Source organism: Rattus norvegicus, chromosome 2 (genome assembly GCF_036323735.1).
Source record: "Rattus norvegicus strain BN/NHsdMcwi chromosome 2, GRCr8, whole genome shotgun sequence".
Lineage (NCBI taxonomy): Eukaryota > Metazoa > Chordata > Mammalia > Rodentia > Muridae > Rattus > Rattus norvegicus.
Genome location: NC_086020.1, coordinates 162,357,519 through 162,371,408, shown reverse-complemented (window position 1 = coordinate 162,371,408; position 13,890 = coordinate 162,357,519). Strand labels below are relative to the sequence as shown.

The following is a 13,890-nucleotide window of genomic DNA, read 5'->3' as shown; positions in this document are numbered from 1 at the left end:
CTCTACCTAATGGAAGAAAAAGTGGGAAAGAGCCTTGAACACATGAGCACAGGGGAAAATTTTCAGAACAGAACACCAATGACTTATGCTCTAAGATCAAGAGTCAACAAATGAGACTTCATAAAATTGCAAAACTTCTGTAAGGCAAAGGACACTATCAATAGGACAAAATGGCAACCAACAGATTGGGAAAGACTTTTACCAATCCTATATCTGATAGAGGGCTAGAGAAATGTTCAACATCCTTAGTCATCAGGGAAATGCAAATCAAAACAACCATGAAATTGCACCTCACACCAATCAAAATGGCTAAGATCAAAAACTCAGGTGACAACAGATGCTAGCGTGTATGTGGAGAAAGAGGAACACTCCTCCATTGATGGTGGGATTGCAAGCTGGTACATCCACTCTGGAAATCAGTCTGGGGCCTCCTCAGAAAACTGGACAGTGTACTACCTAAGGAACCAACTATACCATTTCTGGGCATATACCCCAAAGAAGTTCCAACATATAACAAGGACACATGTGCCACTATGTTCATAGTGGCCTCATTTATATTAGCCAGAAAATGGAAAGAATCGATGTCTTTCAACAGAGGAATGGATACAGAAAATGTGGTACATTTATACAATGGAGTATTACTCAGCTATTAAAAACAATGACTTCAGGAGACTCATAAACAAATGGATGGAACTAGAATGTATCATGATGAATGAGGTAACCCAATCACCAAAAAACACACATGGTATGCACTCATTGATAAGTAGATAGTAGCCCAAAAGCTTGGAGTACCCACGATAGAAATCACAGACCACGTGAAGCTCAAGAAGAAGGAAGATAGAAGTGAGGATGCTTCAGTCCTTCTTAGAAGAGGGAGCAAAAATTTCACAGGAGGAAATACACAGAAAAAGTTTGGAGCAGAGACTTAAGAAAAAGCCATCCAGAGACTGCTCCACCTGGGGATCCACCCCATATATAGCCACCAAACCCAGACACTATTTCTGATGCCAAGAAGTGTAAGCTGACAGGAGTCTGATATAGCTGTCTCCTGAGAGACTCTGCCAGAGCATGACAAATACAGAGGCACATGCTCATAGCCAAACATTGAACTGAGAACATTGTCCCCAATGGAGGATTTAGAGAAAGGATTAAAGGAGCTGAAGGAGTTTGCAAACATATAACAATAACAATACCAACCAACCAGAGCTCCCAGGGACTAAACCACCATCTAAAGAGTACACATGGATAGACCCATGGCTCCATTGCATATGTAGCAGAGGATAGCCTTGTTGTGCATCAATGGGATGAGAAGCCCTTGGTCCTGCCGAGTATTGATGCCCCAATATAGGGGAATGTCAGGGTATGGAGGAAGGGGTGGGTGGGTAGGGGAACACCCTCATAGAAGCATGGGGAGGGGAGATAGGTTTGGGGGTTTATGGACAGGAAACTGGGGAAAAGGATAACATTTGAAATGTAAATAAAAATCCAAAAAAAAAAAAAGAAAGAGAAGGGAAATAAATAAATAAAAGAAAGACCAGGCGATATGGGAAGGGATTCCAGAACATGGGAAGCCTGAAAGTTCCCATCGTTCCACGTTCCACATGACTTGACCAAATTGGGTATTTTCAGGTCTGGTGCTCCTGGTGACTTTTGTAAACAGAAGTTTTATCTGTTAAGATAGATATCTTTGATAGTGAGTCTTTAGTATCTGAGATCGTTTTTTCTTCTCTGGCAGGTTCTGTACAGGTATAAAACATTTCCCTCATGTATTAGTCAAAGTTCTTTAAAGGAATAAAATTGATTTGTGTGTGTTTGTGCATGTGTGTGTGTGTGTGTGTGTGTGTGTGTGTGTGTGATGTATTAGAGTAGCTTACAAACTACAGTCTGAATAGTCCAACAATAACTGTCTTCCTGAGGAAAGACCAAGAATACAGTAAAGATCATAAGACTGGATGTCCTAGCAGTTTCAATCTGATGATGGAGTCCTATAGATTTTCTAGAGAGCTTCTGATCTTCAGTCAACACTGAGAAACCAAAGATATAGGTCTAAGTCCGGTAAAGAAATGCTTTATGAATAGGATAGACAGATTTGCAATTGAAATTTGGGGCAAAGAGAGAAACTACAAATGCCTCCTTCTTCCGTGTCTTTTATGTAGGCTGTTGTCAGAGGGTATGGTCTAGATTTATGGTAGGTTTTCCCACACCAAATGGTCCAATATATAAAATCCTTCAAAGATGTGGCAGTTGCTTGAGTTTTAGTTGATTACAGATGTAGTCAAGGTGACAACCAAGATTAGGCACCTTAGCTCCCCATGTTTCTTTGATAGGAGATTTCGTGTGCATTCTAACTCATCTAAACTTTTCTTACAGATTCATATAGAAGCTTAAGATTACTCATCATTTTTGGCTTTGGGGTACTATGAAAAAAGAACCATGGTTTAAGATGTTGACAGATGGCAATGTTCCCTTTCTGTGGGTCATGCCACCTAACAACAAGGAAAGGGAAGTGTAAATTTATTTCTGTGGAAGTTTTTTTTGTAACGTTTTCCCCTGACATTGCAGCTGACAGTTGTTTTCTGGACTATATACCTTTGTATTTTCCCTTCTATGCTATCACTTGGGTAGCTGGCATTTTATTTAAAGGTATGGCTTCAATAGTTTAAGCTAGTATTACTATCGTGACTTACAAACACAGAAATAAACATGCTTTTCTTGTAAAAATAAGATATGTATTACCATTATCTGAAAGTATTTGTTCATTCTTTTAGCTATAATTATATTTTATCATGAATTATTTTCTTCCAGTACAAGATCATCAGAAGAAATGAATTTCAGTCTAAAATGTAAGAGGAGAAATATCTTTAAGAACAAAACACATAAACCTTACTATGGTGAAATTTTACAAAAATCAACCAGTAAGTAATTACTATCGACACACTATAGAATGACATTTTATAAAATAATGTGAATAGGACAAAGAGCTATTTTATTTAGAAGGAATATTTAATTTTTATAATAAATAAAATGCATGGTTCTGTTTTCTTCATTTGGTGAAAGAGGAGGGTAAGAATTGGGCCTGTTAAATAACATGCAATGTTTATGGCATACATAACGCAGTTGTAAAGTCTAAGCCATTTAAACCAGAAAACCTGTACGAGATACTTCTAATTGTTCCAAAACTAAGGGTAGCACCAGAAATGAAATACTTTCCACTAAGTGAAGAAACAAACAAACAAAACAAAACAAACAGACAAAAAACTAAGGGGTAAATGGAAGATGATTCAATGGGTAAAGCACCTAGCATTTGCAAAACGGATCACCTGAATTACATTTTGGCTCATTGTGTTTGTAGGAAAGGAAGCAGTCAGGGCAAAATGAATGTTGCTGTTAAGCAAGAGAAACACACACATACACGCACACGCACACACACGCACACACACACGCACACACACACGCACACACACACGCACGCACACGCACACTCACGTATATGTATCTCTATCTATCTATCTATCTATCTATCATCTATCACTCCCTCCAACAAGGTTACACCGCCTCCAATAAAACCACACCTAATAATGACATTTCCCATGGGCCAAGCATATTTAAACCACCACAAAGCTCCTGTTTCAAAATGATGATGATCATGATTATGTTGATAATTCAAACATGGAATCATTACATTAAATTAGTCAGCTTCTTATTAGTGCAAATGAAGATTATTCCTGAAGCTATAAAATTGAATGAAACTGCAGTCTAGAATATTTTCTTAAACTCATATTTGATAGCTGAATTTTCATGAGGTAGATAAAGAATTTAAGATTTTTGGTGAACCTGCTCTCAAAATGTACATGGTGAAATGTTGACAATGTCCATTCCATAAGTTTATTTTGGCCTGGGATCTATGACATAGTATATACAAAATACTTTACCCAGTACCAGTTGTTTTAACTCAGAACAGGGCTTCATAAGTTCAGCATACTTGTAGTTTGTAAATAGTGTAGAATTCACCAATTGTTTTAACTCTGGAAAATTATTGATGAGGAACATGAGGTGTTAAAGCGTCAATGAACCCATACAAATGGTGACAATTGCTAGGCTTTGCATCTTGACTCTCAAAGAATGACCACTGGTCTAGTACCATCAGCATTATGGAAAGCATTACAAATGTAAATTCTAGTACCACCATCCACTTTTCCTTTCATATTTAAAAAAATCAGAAACCAAGAGTGGCACATGGCAACCCATGGTTTAACATGCTCTCTGAGTGATAATTCTGTTGTGTGATAAAATAGAAAAGCCAGACTTAACATACTTTGGAGACCAAGTAATCATGATAGGAAATCAGTTTCTGCCTCCACAGACTAAGAGCCATGGAGCATAAAACTGTATCTTGAATTAGCATTTACTAATTTGGATTTTATTACTCACTTGTCACACTAGAGAATAACATTTTTCAGTTTGTTCAAAACTCCACTTTTAACATGTGGCTTACACAGGTCCTTTACCTTTTCACAGACAGAATAAATAAGACACTGATCAGGATTATATTATAGTGGAATGAAAAAAGTACCTGCCAATTCAAAATTTTAGATATTTTTGTTCAAGAAACACTGAAAAATATATTCCGTTTTACAAAGAATATAATTTTCTTGAGGATAAAAGAGATATTGAAGCCTGTCCAAAACAATAGAGCACCTATTTTCAAAGGAATATTGTAGAAAATACACAAGATGCAAAACAAATGAAAAGGAAGCCTGAGTTCCTCTTTGTCCCTTTGAGGGAGAGGACCCCGTGGGTTTATTTTGAGATCCTGTAGGGGACGTAGTGATCACTGCAGCTGTGCCAGCGGGGTAATAGGAAGGTTACGATTTCAAAGACTGAATGACATTGTCCTTTCTCTCTCTTCCTTCTCTTAAATTTTCTGTTTGAAGGCACATTTGGGTCCTTAAGCCTTAGAAACCTGGAAGAGCTGCCGGAAGTGAAGAAACCTGCATTTCTTCAAGACCCGGACAGATACTTTAAGGAAGAGCCCGAAGAGGATGAATCCCAAATTCCAGAGCTTCCTTTGCTCTCCGAGAGTAAGTCCTCAGCCTGCCTACCGTCGCCTTCTTTCTTCATACAACTCAACTAAGGGAAAGGGAAATAAGAGGAAACTAGCATGAAGATAATACGTCTGCCTTGCAGGTTGCAGTGAAACAAAGAGTGCTGTGGTTGTCGAATTTCACAGAATTTCTCTGTGCTCTCAAAAAGAGGAGCTAATGCGCTGAAGTACGTGAAACGCATATTTCTATTGTGCCACTGTTCTGAAAGCAGACTGCATTGGATACCATGAATCTGCCTAAATAACCTTCATTTTCAAAAACTGATACCAGAGACAGAAACATGATGAGATTCTAAAGATTTAGAGGAGAGTCTCTGGCAATCTGGCTCTGTTCTTCCGATGACTCTATAAATAGAGGCTACTTAAAGTGTATTGTCTCAGAGGCTCCAGCTGCAGTGTGGGGCTAATAAGAGAGGACAAGAAAGCTTAACTTGAAAAATGCAAGTGAATGATCTCTGAGGATTTAGAAAGAACATGTGCACAAGTGTGCTCTATTTTTCAGACTATTGTAGCCTTTGCGATTTGAAAGCATTTGACAAGTAAGATCTGTGCAAACATTTTTCCTACAAAGGAAGCCTTGTGGGAATTCTGGCAACACAACCTGAAAATGGGGGAGGCACAGAGAAAGCATATGGGCACTGTAGGGAATCTCATTTAAAATAATTGATGGAAATGGAGTGTTTTCAACCTGTAATACTGAAAGCAGACAGAGCTCCATGGCAGTCATCTGAGACCCACAGTCTAAACTTTTCCATTGTCTGACATAGGGTTCAACATCATTATTGAACAGTACCCCTGAAGGAGGGAGTTGATTTCTTATATTCACACCAAGTGACATTTAAACTCCTTCTTTCTGTTTAGTCCTCTGTGGAAAAACTGAACAACTGGTCATATATTATATTATTTCAAACTTCAGTTTTCATCTAGAACAACTGTCATTTCTTATCACTACACTTCCCAGACTCCTAATACTAACTGCTAGAACTTTCTCTTTTCTGAATTTGTAATTATTTGCTTATTTCCTTTAGTTTTTGTCTTCTCGTTACTCTTAGAAGTACTTATGTATGAACTTGAGGCTTTTATGTGTATGGAATAGGTCTTCAAATCTGCCGCCATGTCATTTTTCATAAGAATGACTAAACTTTAACAACGCATAAGTGTGCTGGGAAGGTAGGTTCCAAGATAAAATATTTATTATTAACTAGATTTTGAATCTCCAGAATCCATATGAATGAATGACGGTGCATGGTTTAAGTCTGTAATCCTAGCTTGCAAGAGTTAGGAGACTCAGCAAGAGGGGCTCATCAGTGCAAGCTGGCTAGCTAGAATTGCCTGTATGGTGATCTGTGAGTTCATCAAGAAACCGTGCCTCAGCAAATGAAGTGGAACATGGCTGAGGAAGACACCTACCTTCTAGCACCTTTGGGCCTCATATGCAGATACACATTCATGCACGTACACCAACACACATGTGCCTACACACATGCACATAAAGGCTCACTATATACACATTAAAAACAAAACAAATACAGGGAATGTTTATCTTCTTGCATGAACTACGGACCCAGAGAACCTGGAAGTATCTAGTAAAAATAGAATCAGAGTCAGGATAAAGCCCAGAGATGAGCATCTGAGCACGCCAAGGTGGAACAAGAAGACAGAATTCAGGCGACAGAATCATGACATAGAATACATAAAAGGCACAGGGCAAGCAGTGGGAGAGAGAGGCAACCAGAAGCACAAACCTACATCTGCCTTGAGAGTCCCTGCAAGTGGAGGAGCTACTTCTGTTCTATAGTATGAGGAAAGTATAATAGGTTTTTCCTTATGCACAGGGAGTCTGTACTTTGGGTGGTCATAGGGTTGGTTTGATATCTGCATGGAAATATTGAAAACATATGCAATATTAAGAAATTTATGAAGAACAATAATTTATTTTTATTAATTCTCTGAAAATGTAAATCACACACACACACACACACACACACACACACACACACACATATATATATTCTTCAAATTTTCTTCTTCAGCTTTTCTTCTTTTGGCCTATAAAATATTTTCATGCTCTGGTTATATGGCTCTCCAGGTATATGCATCTGCCATAGAGATCCGATTACCTGAGTTTAATTGCTAGAGTTCTCCTTGGAAGGAGAGAAGAAATTTCTGAAATTGGCTCAGTGAACTCTATAAGTTCTCATAAAAGCCATGTGCTAGTTCTCTGCCTCAGTCTCACACTGATCAGAATGTGCAAAGGCACTGGGGAAGAGCTGGAGTCCTTCTAGCTGAAATTTAAAAAACACTTCAGAATAAGAGTCCTATCTGAGCAGAGATTCAATGGTTGTGGAGGATCTCAAATTGTGAGAAAGAAGAAGTAGAATTCAAGACAGAAAATAACGTGAGAAAACACTACGGATGAAGAGGAGACAAATAAAAATAAATACAAAATGGTCACAGTGGGCAATTTCAGCTGTTGAAACAGAGTGGGATATACAAGTGGAGGTGAAATGGAACAGTGGTGTTAGAATGTGGTGAGTTAAGATATGCCACCTAGAAATCAAGACCAGTTCTAGAGGACATTGGAGAAACATGCTTCTGCATAACTTCCTGTAGATTACTCACAGCAGATATGAGTACTACATGTATCTAGCCCATTCCAGATACTGAGTGACTTCTCTCTATGTACATAGTATTTCCTAAGGTAGAGATTGAGTGTGTTTGCATCAGTAGTAGATGTTGGAGACGTAGAGAAAACATGAGTTTCAGCCTGTAAACGTTGCAGTTCAGAAGGCAAAGGTACCCCGGCAGTCAGAAGCCAGGGAATACCACAAAATCACACTCTCCAACAAATCTAACAGAAGAGATTTCTTGGGAGGGGAAAACCCAAGAGGGTGGTTGCCTCTGCTCAAGTCAGAAGACATCAGGGAAAAGAGCAGTAGGCCGGGACTTACATAGTATTTCTTAGTGGATGAAGCTTTTCAGGGTGGAGCTTTCCAGTTCTGGTGGGATTTCAGTTCCTGAGTTGGGGTTGCTCAAGGATTGTTTTTTCCTGTTCTCAGATTGGTGTGTTTTTGTGGCAAGCTCAGGGATTGGTGGGTTTTCCTGTTTAGGGATTGGTGGGATATATTTTTTTTTTCTTGTAGGACAAGTCCTCGCCACTCTCTCACCTCATGGCTGGGAATGACAGTTACAGCCACTTGAAAAGGACCATTGAGATCATTAGGGAAGTCTGAGGGGTTGGGGTCTGGCTGATGGAACTCCTGTGGCAGAGCCTGATCCTGCCTTGAGGGTTTACAAAGTTTACAAAGTATACAAAGTTTATAAACGGAGTTCATGAATGGAATCCTTTCTCTGTCCCTTGAGTCAGCTTGAATAAACTAATATTCTCTCCTGTTTTTGTTTCTTATTGATTAACATTAGGGGTCTGGAAGGGGAGCAATTTTATCATTAGAGTACTTCCTGATGATTAGGAGTGCTGAGTTCCTTGGGGAAAGTTTGATTCTCACCATCAGTATATACTCAGGTGTTGTAGGCCACCAGTGGTTAGGGGCTGGTAAACCTGTAGTAGCAAACCTGTAGTTACAAGGCTAGTTAGACATTCTTTGGTTCTGTTGTTGAAGGAAACTGGACAAAAAGTATATGAGGTAGGGTGTGGTTAATAGGATTAAGAAAAGGAGGAGGAAGGGGCTTCAAAAGGGTATTATACAATTTCTTAGATTTTTTTTAGATCTGTCTGAGTTATTAGATCTTATCTTTTACTATAACAGATTGGTTAACATAGAAGCGACATTCCCCCCAAGCAAGATAAATAACACCTCTCTCTGCTGTCAATTTATCTAATCCTCTTGGAGAATTTATAACACTATGGCAGCCAGTAAGTCTGTTTGGCCTTGAAGGGTAAGCCTGGTCTGAGCTGCCCATTTGGGAGCCTGGATGAGTTGAGAGAAAAACCAATGGTAAAAAGCTAAGGAAGTAGTCAGTCTTCGTGTATTACTGGTGATGGCGGCAGTTATGCCCAGGACTGCTAGAAAGGGTATCATGCTGTGCCCCTAAAATCCAGTGACAGAACTTGGCAAGGGTTCCTTGCTGGATCCTACCCCTACTTCTGGGGAAAGAAACATTAGGGAAGAAGTCCCAGACCACCCATGAGGTAATGAAAGAACCTAGCTCGAGTTTCAGGATGGCGCGCCCCAGGAAACATGAGAGACCGGCTTGATGTAAAAGCAAGAGGCAGTTTATTATAACGAAGCTCCAGGCTGACACGTGTCTCTCACAGGAGACAGAGGAGTCGACCTGGACTTTTAGAAGCAAGGGGTTTTTATAGGGTGAGGAATAGGGGGATGGGGAGAGTTGGCGCGGCTATAAGTGATTGGCTCATTTAAACATAGCAGTGAGATTACAACACAGCAGAAGAGTACTTGTTGACTGGAGTGTACAGGATTTTAGAAGCTAGGGGCTTATCAGGGTTTGAAGGACATCTGGTTAAAGTGTGACTCTGAGTAAGCTGGGGGAGATGTCCTCCTATCAGATGGTTTATGAGTCAGTCCTGATAGCTTGGGCTGGTTCCTGCATTCTTTTTTTTTTTTTTTTTGGTTCTTTTTTCGGAGCTGGGGAACATTCTTTTTCTTTATCTTTATGGTCTGTTAGTCCTAGTGGCAGGGCGGGCCCCGTCATGTCTGGACTTGTCTGGGCTTGTTTTTCACAGTGTTTAGCCTTGAGTCTGTGAATTTTGAAACTTATTTTCTTAATTTTATATTTTTAAACCTTAAATCTGTATAATTTTCCTTTCAGTAGAAAAGTGTAAACTTAAGTGCAACAGATAATCAAGGCATTATGAATATTTGGGAATAGGAGTTGAGGTATTATTATTACAGTTTGCAGACTCCAGTGTGTCCACAAAGTGTGTTCCTGAGGAATTAAAGCAGTCTGTGATACCAGAGAGAAAGAGAAAGAGAGAGAGAGAGAGAGAGAGAGAGAGAGGGAGGGAGGGAGGGAGGGAGAGAGAGAGAGAGAGAGAGAGAGAGAGAGAGAGAGAGAGAGAGATGTGGGAGGAATAAGTGTGGCACAGATATGTGGGTTAGAGCAATTGATGAAATAAAAGAATCTAGTAAAATAATGGACAAGACCAAAACTATTGGTTGTGAGTTAAGCCAGGAGGGTCATACAGCCAATATTTTGCAAAGTAGTCAGGTCTAACATTATTCAATAGCTGATATGCAGAGGTTAAGGTCCAAAACAAGAGATGGATGACAGGGAAGTGGGGGTCAATATCATCTAGAAGGAGTGACATTAGGGCTATGAGGACCTTTAAAGAGCTTTGGAAGGCTTCTTTTAACATGTCTATACTTAGGGGTTGAGAGAGTAGGATGTGTATGTACCTTCTATATTTTGATTGTACCTTTTGAGCAGCTTGAGGAATGCTGTATTAAAAGTTTACTAATGACCCCACCTCCCATCTGGGTTGCCATGTGTCATTAATTAGCATATAAAAGATTTTTTTCTCATTTTTTTGTGCAGTGACAGAAGTTGCCATCACTGAAAATCAAGCATGCCAGGTTTTGTCATTTGAACTATACTGAGGCCAAGCTGCTTGTGGTAACACAGTGAAGCTCTAAAAAAATCTTAGTTGTTGGTGGAAGAGAGAATGGATTGTTAAATGAACTATACTGGAGGAGGTTTCTACAAGCTCTAAGTGGGCACTGAAAGAAAAGGAAGACCAGGAGGGCATAGAGAAACTCTAAGACTTCCAGGATAGAATTGAGAAACAGGAGAGACAAGGTCGTAGAGGCTGAGAAGGGGTAAGGAAACTGGATTTAGCTGGAAGCTCCTAGAGGGAGGAGGAAAGGAGGTGGAGAGACCAATAGAGTCTTAATAACTAGAGAACTGACCACATGTTGGTGACCCAGAGTGTATAGCAGGCTCCAGGAGCCAGTAAGAGAGGAGAAAGGAGCAGTTAGCTCACTTGGAGGGAAGAAGCTGCTGGGGAGGTAGGCTCTAGTATTTGGAACTGAATTCAATAGGTTCTAGAAACAAATTTTATATATATATATATATATATATATATATATATATATCATACTTTAAGAGAGGCAAGTCAGTAATTTGAGTCAATTTGAAGTATTGAGACATGGGGATGGCTGAAACATAAAGTGTAGCATCTACTAATGCTATGTGAAGAGAGATCTCTGGAATTGGGTGGTGTTTGGAGATCCTTGTGTGTTAGGAGACGGTGTAAGTGGAAAAAGAAAAGACAATGATTAGTGACTCTAAGGTTAGCTTCTTTGATTCTCATATAAGAAGCTCACCTGTAGCAAGGGCTTGCAGACAAAGTTCCTATCCTTGGGTAGTATGGTCTGTTTTTTCAATAAGTATGTGATGGGCACAAAGAAAGGTCTCACTTTGTGACCCAGGACCCCAAGAATATATCCCTTCTTTTCAGTAACATATATAGCAAAGTATGTGATGGGCACAAAGAAAGGTCTCACTTGGTGACCCAGGACCCCAAGAATATATCCCTTCTTTTCAGTAACATATATAGCAAAGGGATAAGTTAAGTCTGGAAGATGTAAGGTTGGAGCCTGGAAGGCTAAAATGGCTTGGTAATGGTGCAAGAATGGGCTTATGTGGTATGCTGAGAGTCTCCTTATATAGGGAGCAGGCAAGAAGATATAAAAAAGGAATAAGGCATGTAAGAAATCAGCTATCCCTAGGAAAGATAGAATTTATCCTTGGTAGTAGGGACTGTCAGTAATTTTATTTTTTACCTAGGATAATGGCCTTGTGTGCTAGAGTGATAGCTAATTGCATATAAATAATTTGAGGAGTGGATAACTGGACGTTAGAGGGTGAGACCCAATATCTCTGGCTGTACAGAAAATTTAATAAGGCAGAGGTATCTTTCTTGCTAATTTGCAGGAACAGAGTACAAAGGATCATCTAATTATTGTATAGGCTTGGATTTAGGAGGAGAAAAAGAGAGTAAGTCAGAGGTCAGAACCTGGACAAATAAATGAGGGCTGTCCTGGAACATCTGGGGAGGGTGTTCAATGTGAGTTGGATAGAAATGTGAGTACGGTGAGTGTCTATGCCAGTCTAAGTAAAGTCAAGAATATTTTGTCATGACTGTAGATCCAGAGGAATAGAAAAAAGGCACCCTTGAGGCCCTGGACAGAGAAACTGCAGGTCTTTGAGGGCTAGAAGAGAGGCAAGTATAGAGGTTGGGTACTACAGGGTGAAGAGGAACGACTACTGAACCAAACAACAGGTTCCATTGTTTTGTTTTGTTTTTAACTGAGAATTATTAAGGGATATTAAGGGGGTGAAAAAATAAGGTCCAGAAGATTCTTCTTCGTGGATCAAAGATATGAGGCTTAAGTTCCCTGAAGCTTTGAAGAGAAAGTTGATATTGTGCTTGGATGATATATTTGGTATGGCTTCGTGAGGCTAGTAAAATCTGAAGATAAGGAATTGGGAAGGAGAGTTGAGTCCCTAAAACTCCACCAGGACTGAGTAGGTGTTTCCAAAGTCCAGAAGGAAAAAAAAAAGATTTTCCTCATACTGTGATAACCATCGTAGGCTCCCTGTTGGATATCAAGTGGTCAGGTGGAGGGAGCCCATACCCCTTATTCCATCCATGGCCAGACCAAAGAGGTCAACTGAATGGCAATCTGGGCTTGATGTCCTCATGCTACAAGGGGTATGGGGGCAGTCAACACCCAACCTTGGTCATGGTCCAGATTTTTATGAGGATTTATGAGGATTCAGTATCAGTGACCCTCCTGAACACATTTGAAAAGGACTGTGATAGCTCTTGGCTTTTGTGAAGCCAGGGAGCCTAGGCCTTTACCAACATTTTTGTTTTCAAGCTTTTTCATCTTTCCCAGAATACACCTTGAAAGCTACAACTAAGACTTCTATATGTGAAGTCAGGGGTTCTTTCTCTAGACATGTTGTTTGGCCCTCATGTTTGGACACTCTGCAAGAAGTATCTTGTAAGGAGCTGTTTTTCATCTTGGGATCCAGATTGATATTTTCTATTTGTCTTGGATGATCTCTTAGATTTTTCATAATATACTACTTTAGGGTGGCCTCACAAAGACTAGTTTTTCCTTTGTGAATGGTCATCAGTGGGAGATAGTTTCTGAGTTAGAGATGTAAGCTTGTGTCCAATTCCAGTCTCAGCATTCAGATCATATCTGGCTTAGGTTTGCATGTAGCCCATGCATGAAGCCACAATCACTGTGAGTTCATCCATGTATTGTAGGGTTTTGTGTGTGCGTGCGTGCGTGTGTGTGTGTGTGTGTGTGTGTGTGTGTGTGTGTGTGTCTTCTTTTTTCACTGGCTCTTATAATTTTTCCATCTCCTTTCCCACAGAGTTCCCTGGGTTTTCTTCTGAAAACTGAAGGATTTAATAGAGATATCTCATTTAGGACTGACTATTTCAAGGTGTCTCACTCTCAACACACTGACCAGTTGTGGGTCTCTGTATTTCTTCCCGTCTATTGCAGAAGAGTTTAATACTCTGTAGGTGTGGGACCAAGGAAAATGGAGCCTAAAATGAGTTTGACTAAAGTCTTGTGCAATAGCCAACTTTTTTCAGAGCACCAGACAATTAATATTCTGAGGGATAAGACGGATCACATGAATGGCATTCTTGTGACTTCAAGTTGCATATAATCTTAAAGACAAATTGCACATTGCAGAAACATGTATTTCCAGATGCATATAAACAAATAGCCAGTTGTAATGAACAATCTGAATTAAACTCATTCTTATCTGCTATTCCT

At 39.7% G+C, this 13,890-nt stretch overlaps 1 protein-coding gene across 2 annotated transcripts in view; it reads left to right on the top strand.

Moving 5' to 3' along the window:
- The window catches only part of Wdr49 (WD repeat domain 49), a 214,088-nt gene that overhangs the window by 191,709 nt on the left and 8,489 nt on the right, over positions 1 to 13,890 (top strand). For both annotated transcript variants that reach the window (XM_039103711.2, XM_039103712.2), the window contains exons 17-18: positions 2,806 to 2,915; positions 4,935 to 5,081. In XM_039103711.2, the coding sequence (XP_038959639.1) occupies positions 2,806 to 2,915; positions 4,935 to 5,081 (257 nt within the window). The remainder of the gene's footprint in view (positions 1 to 2,805; positions 2,916 to 4,934; positions 5,082 to 13,890) is intronic.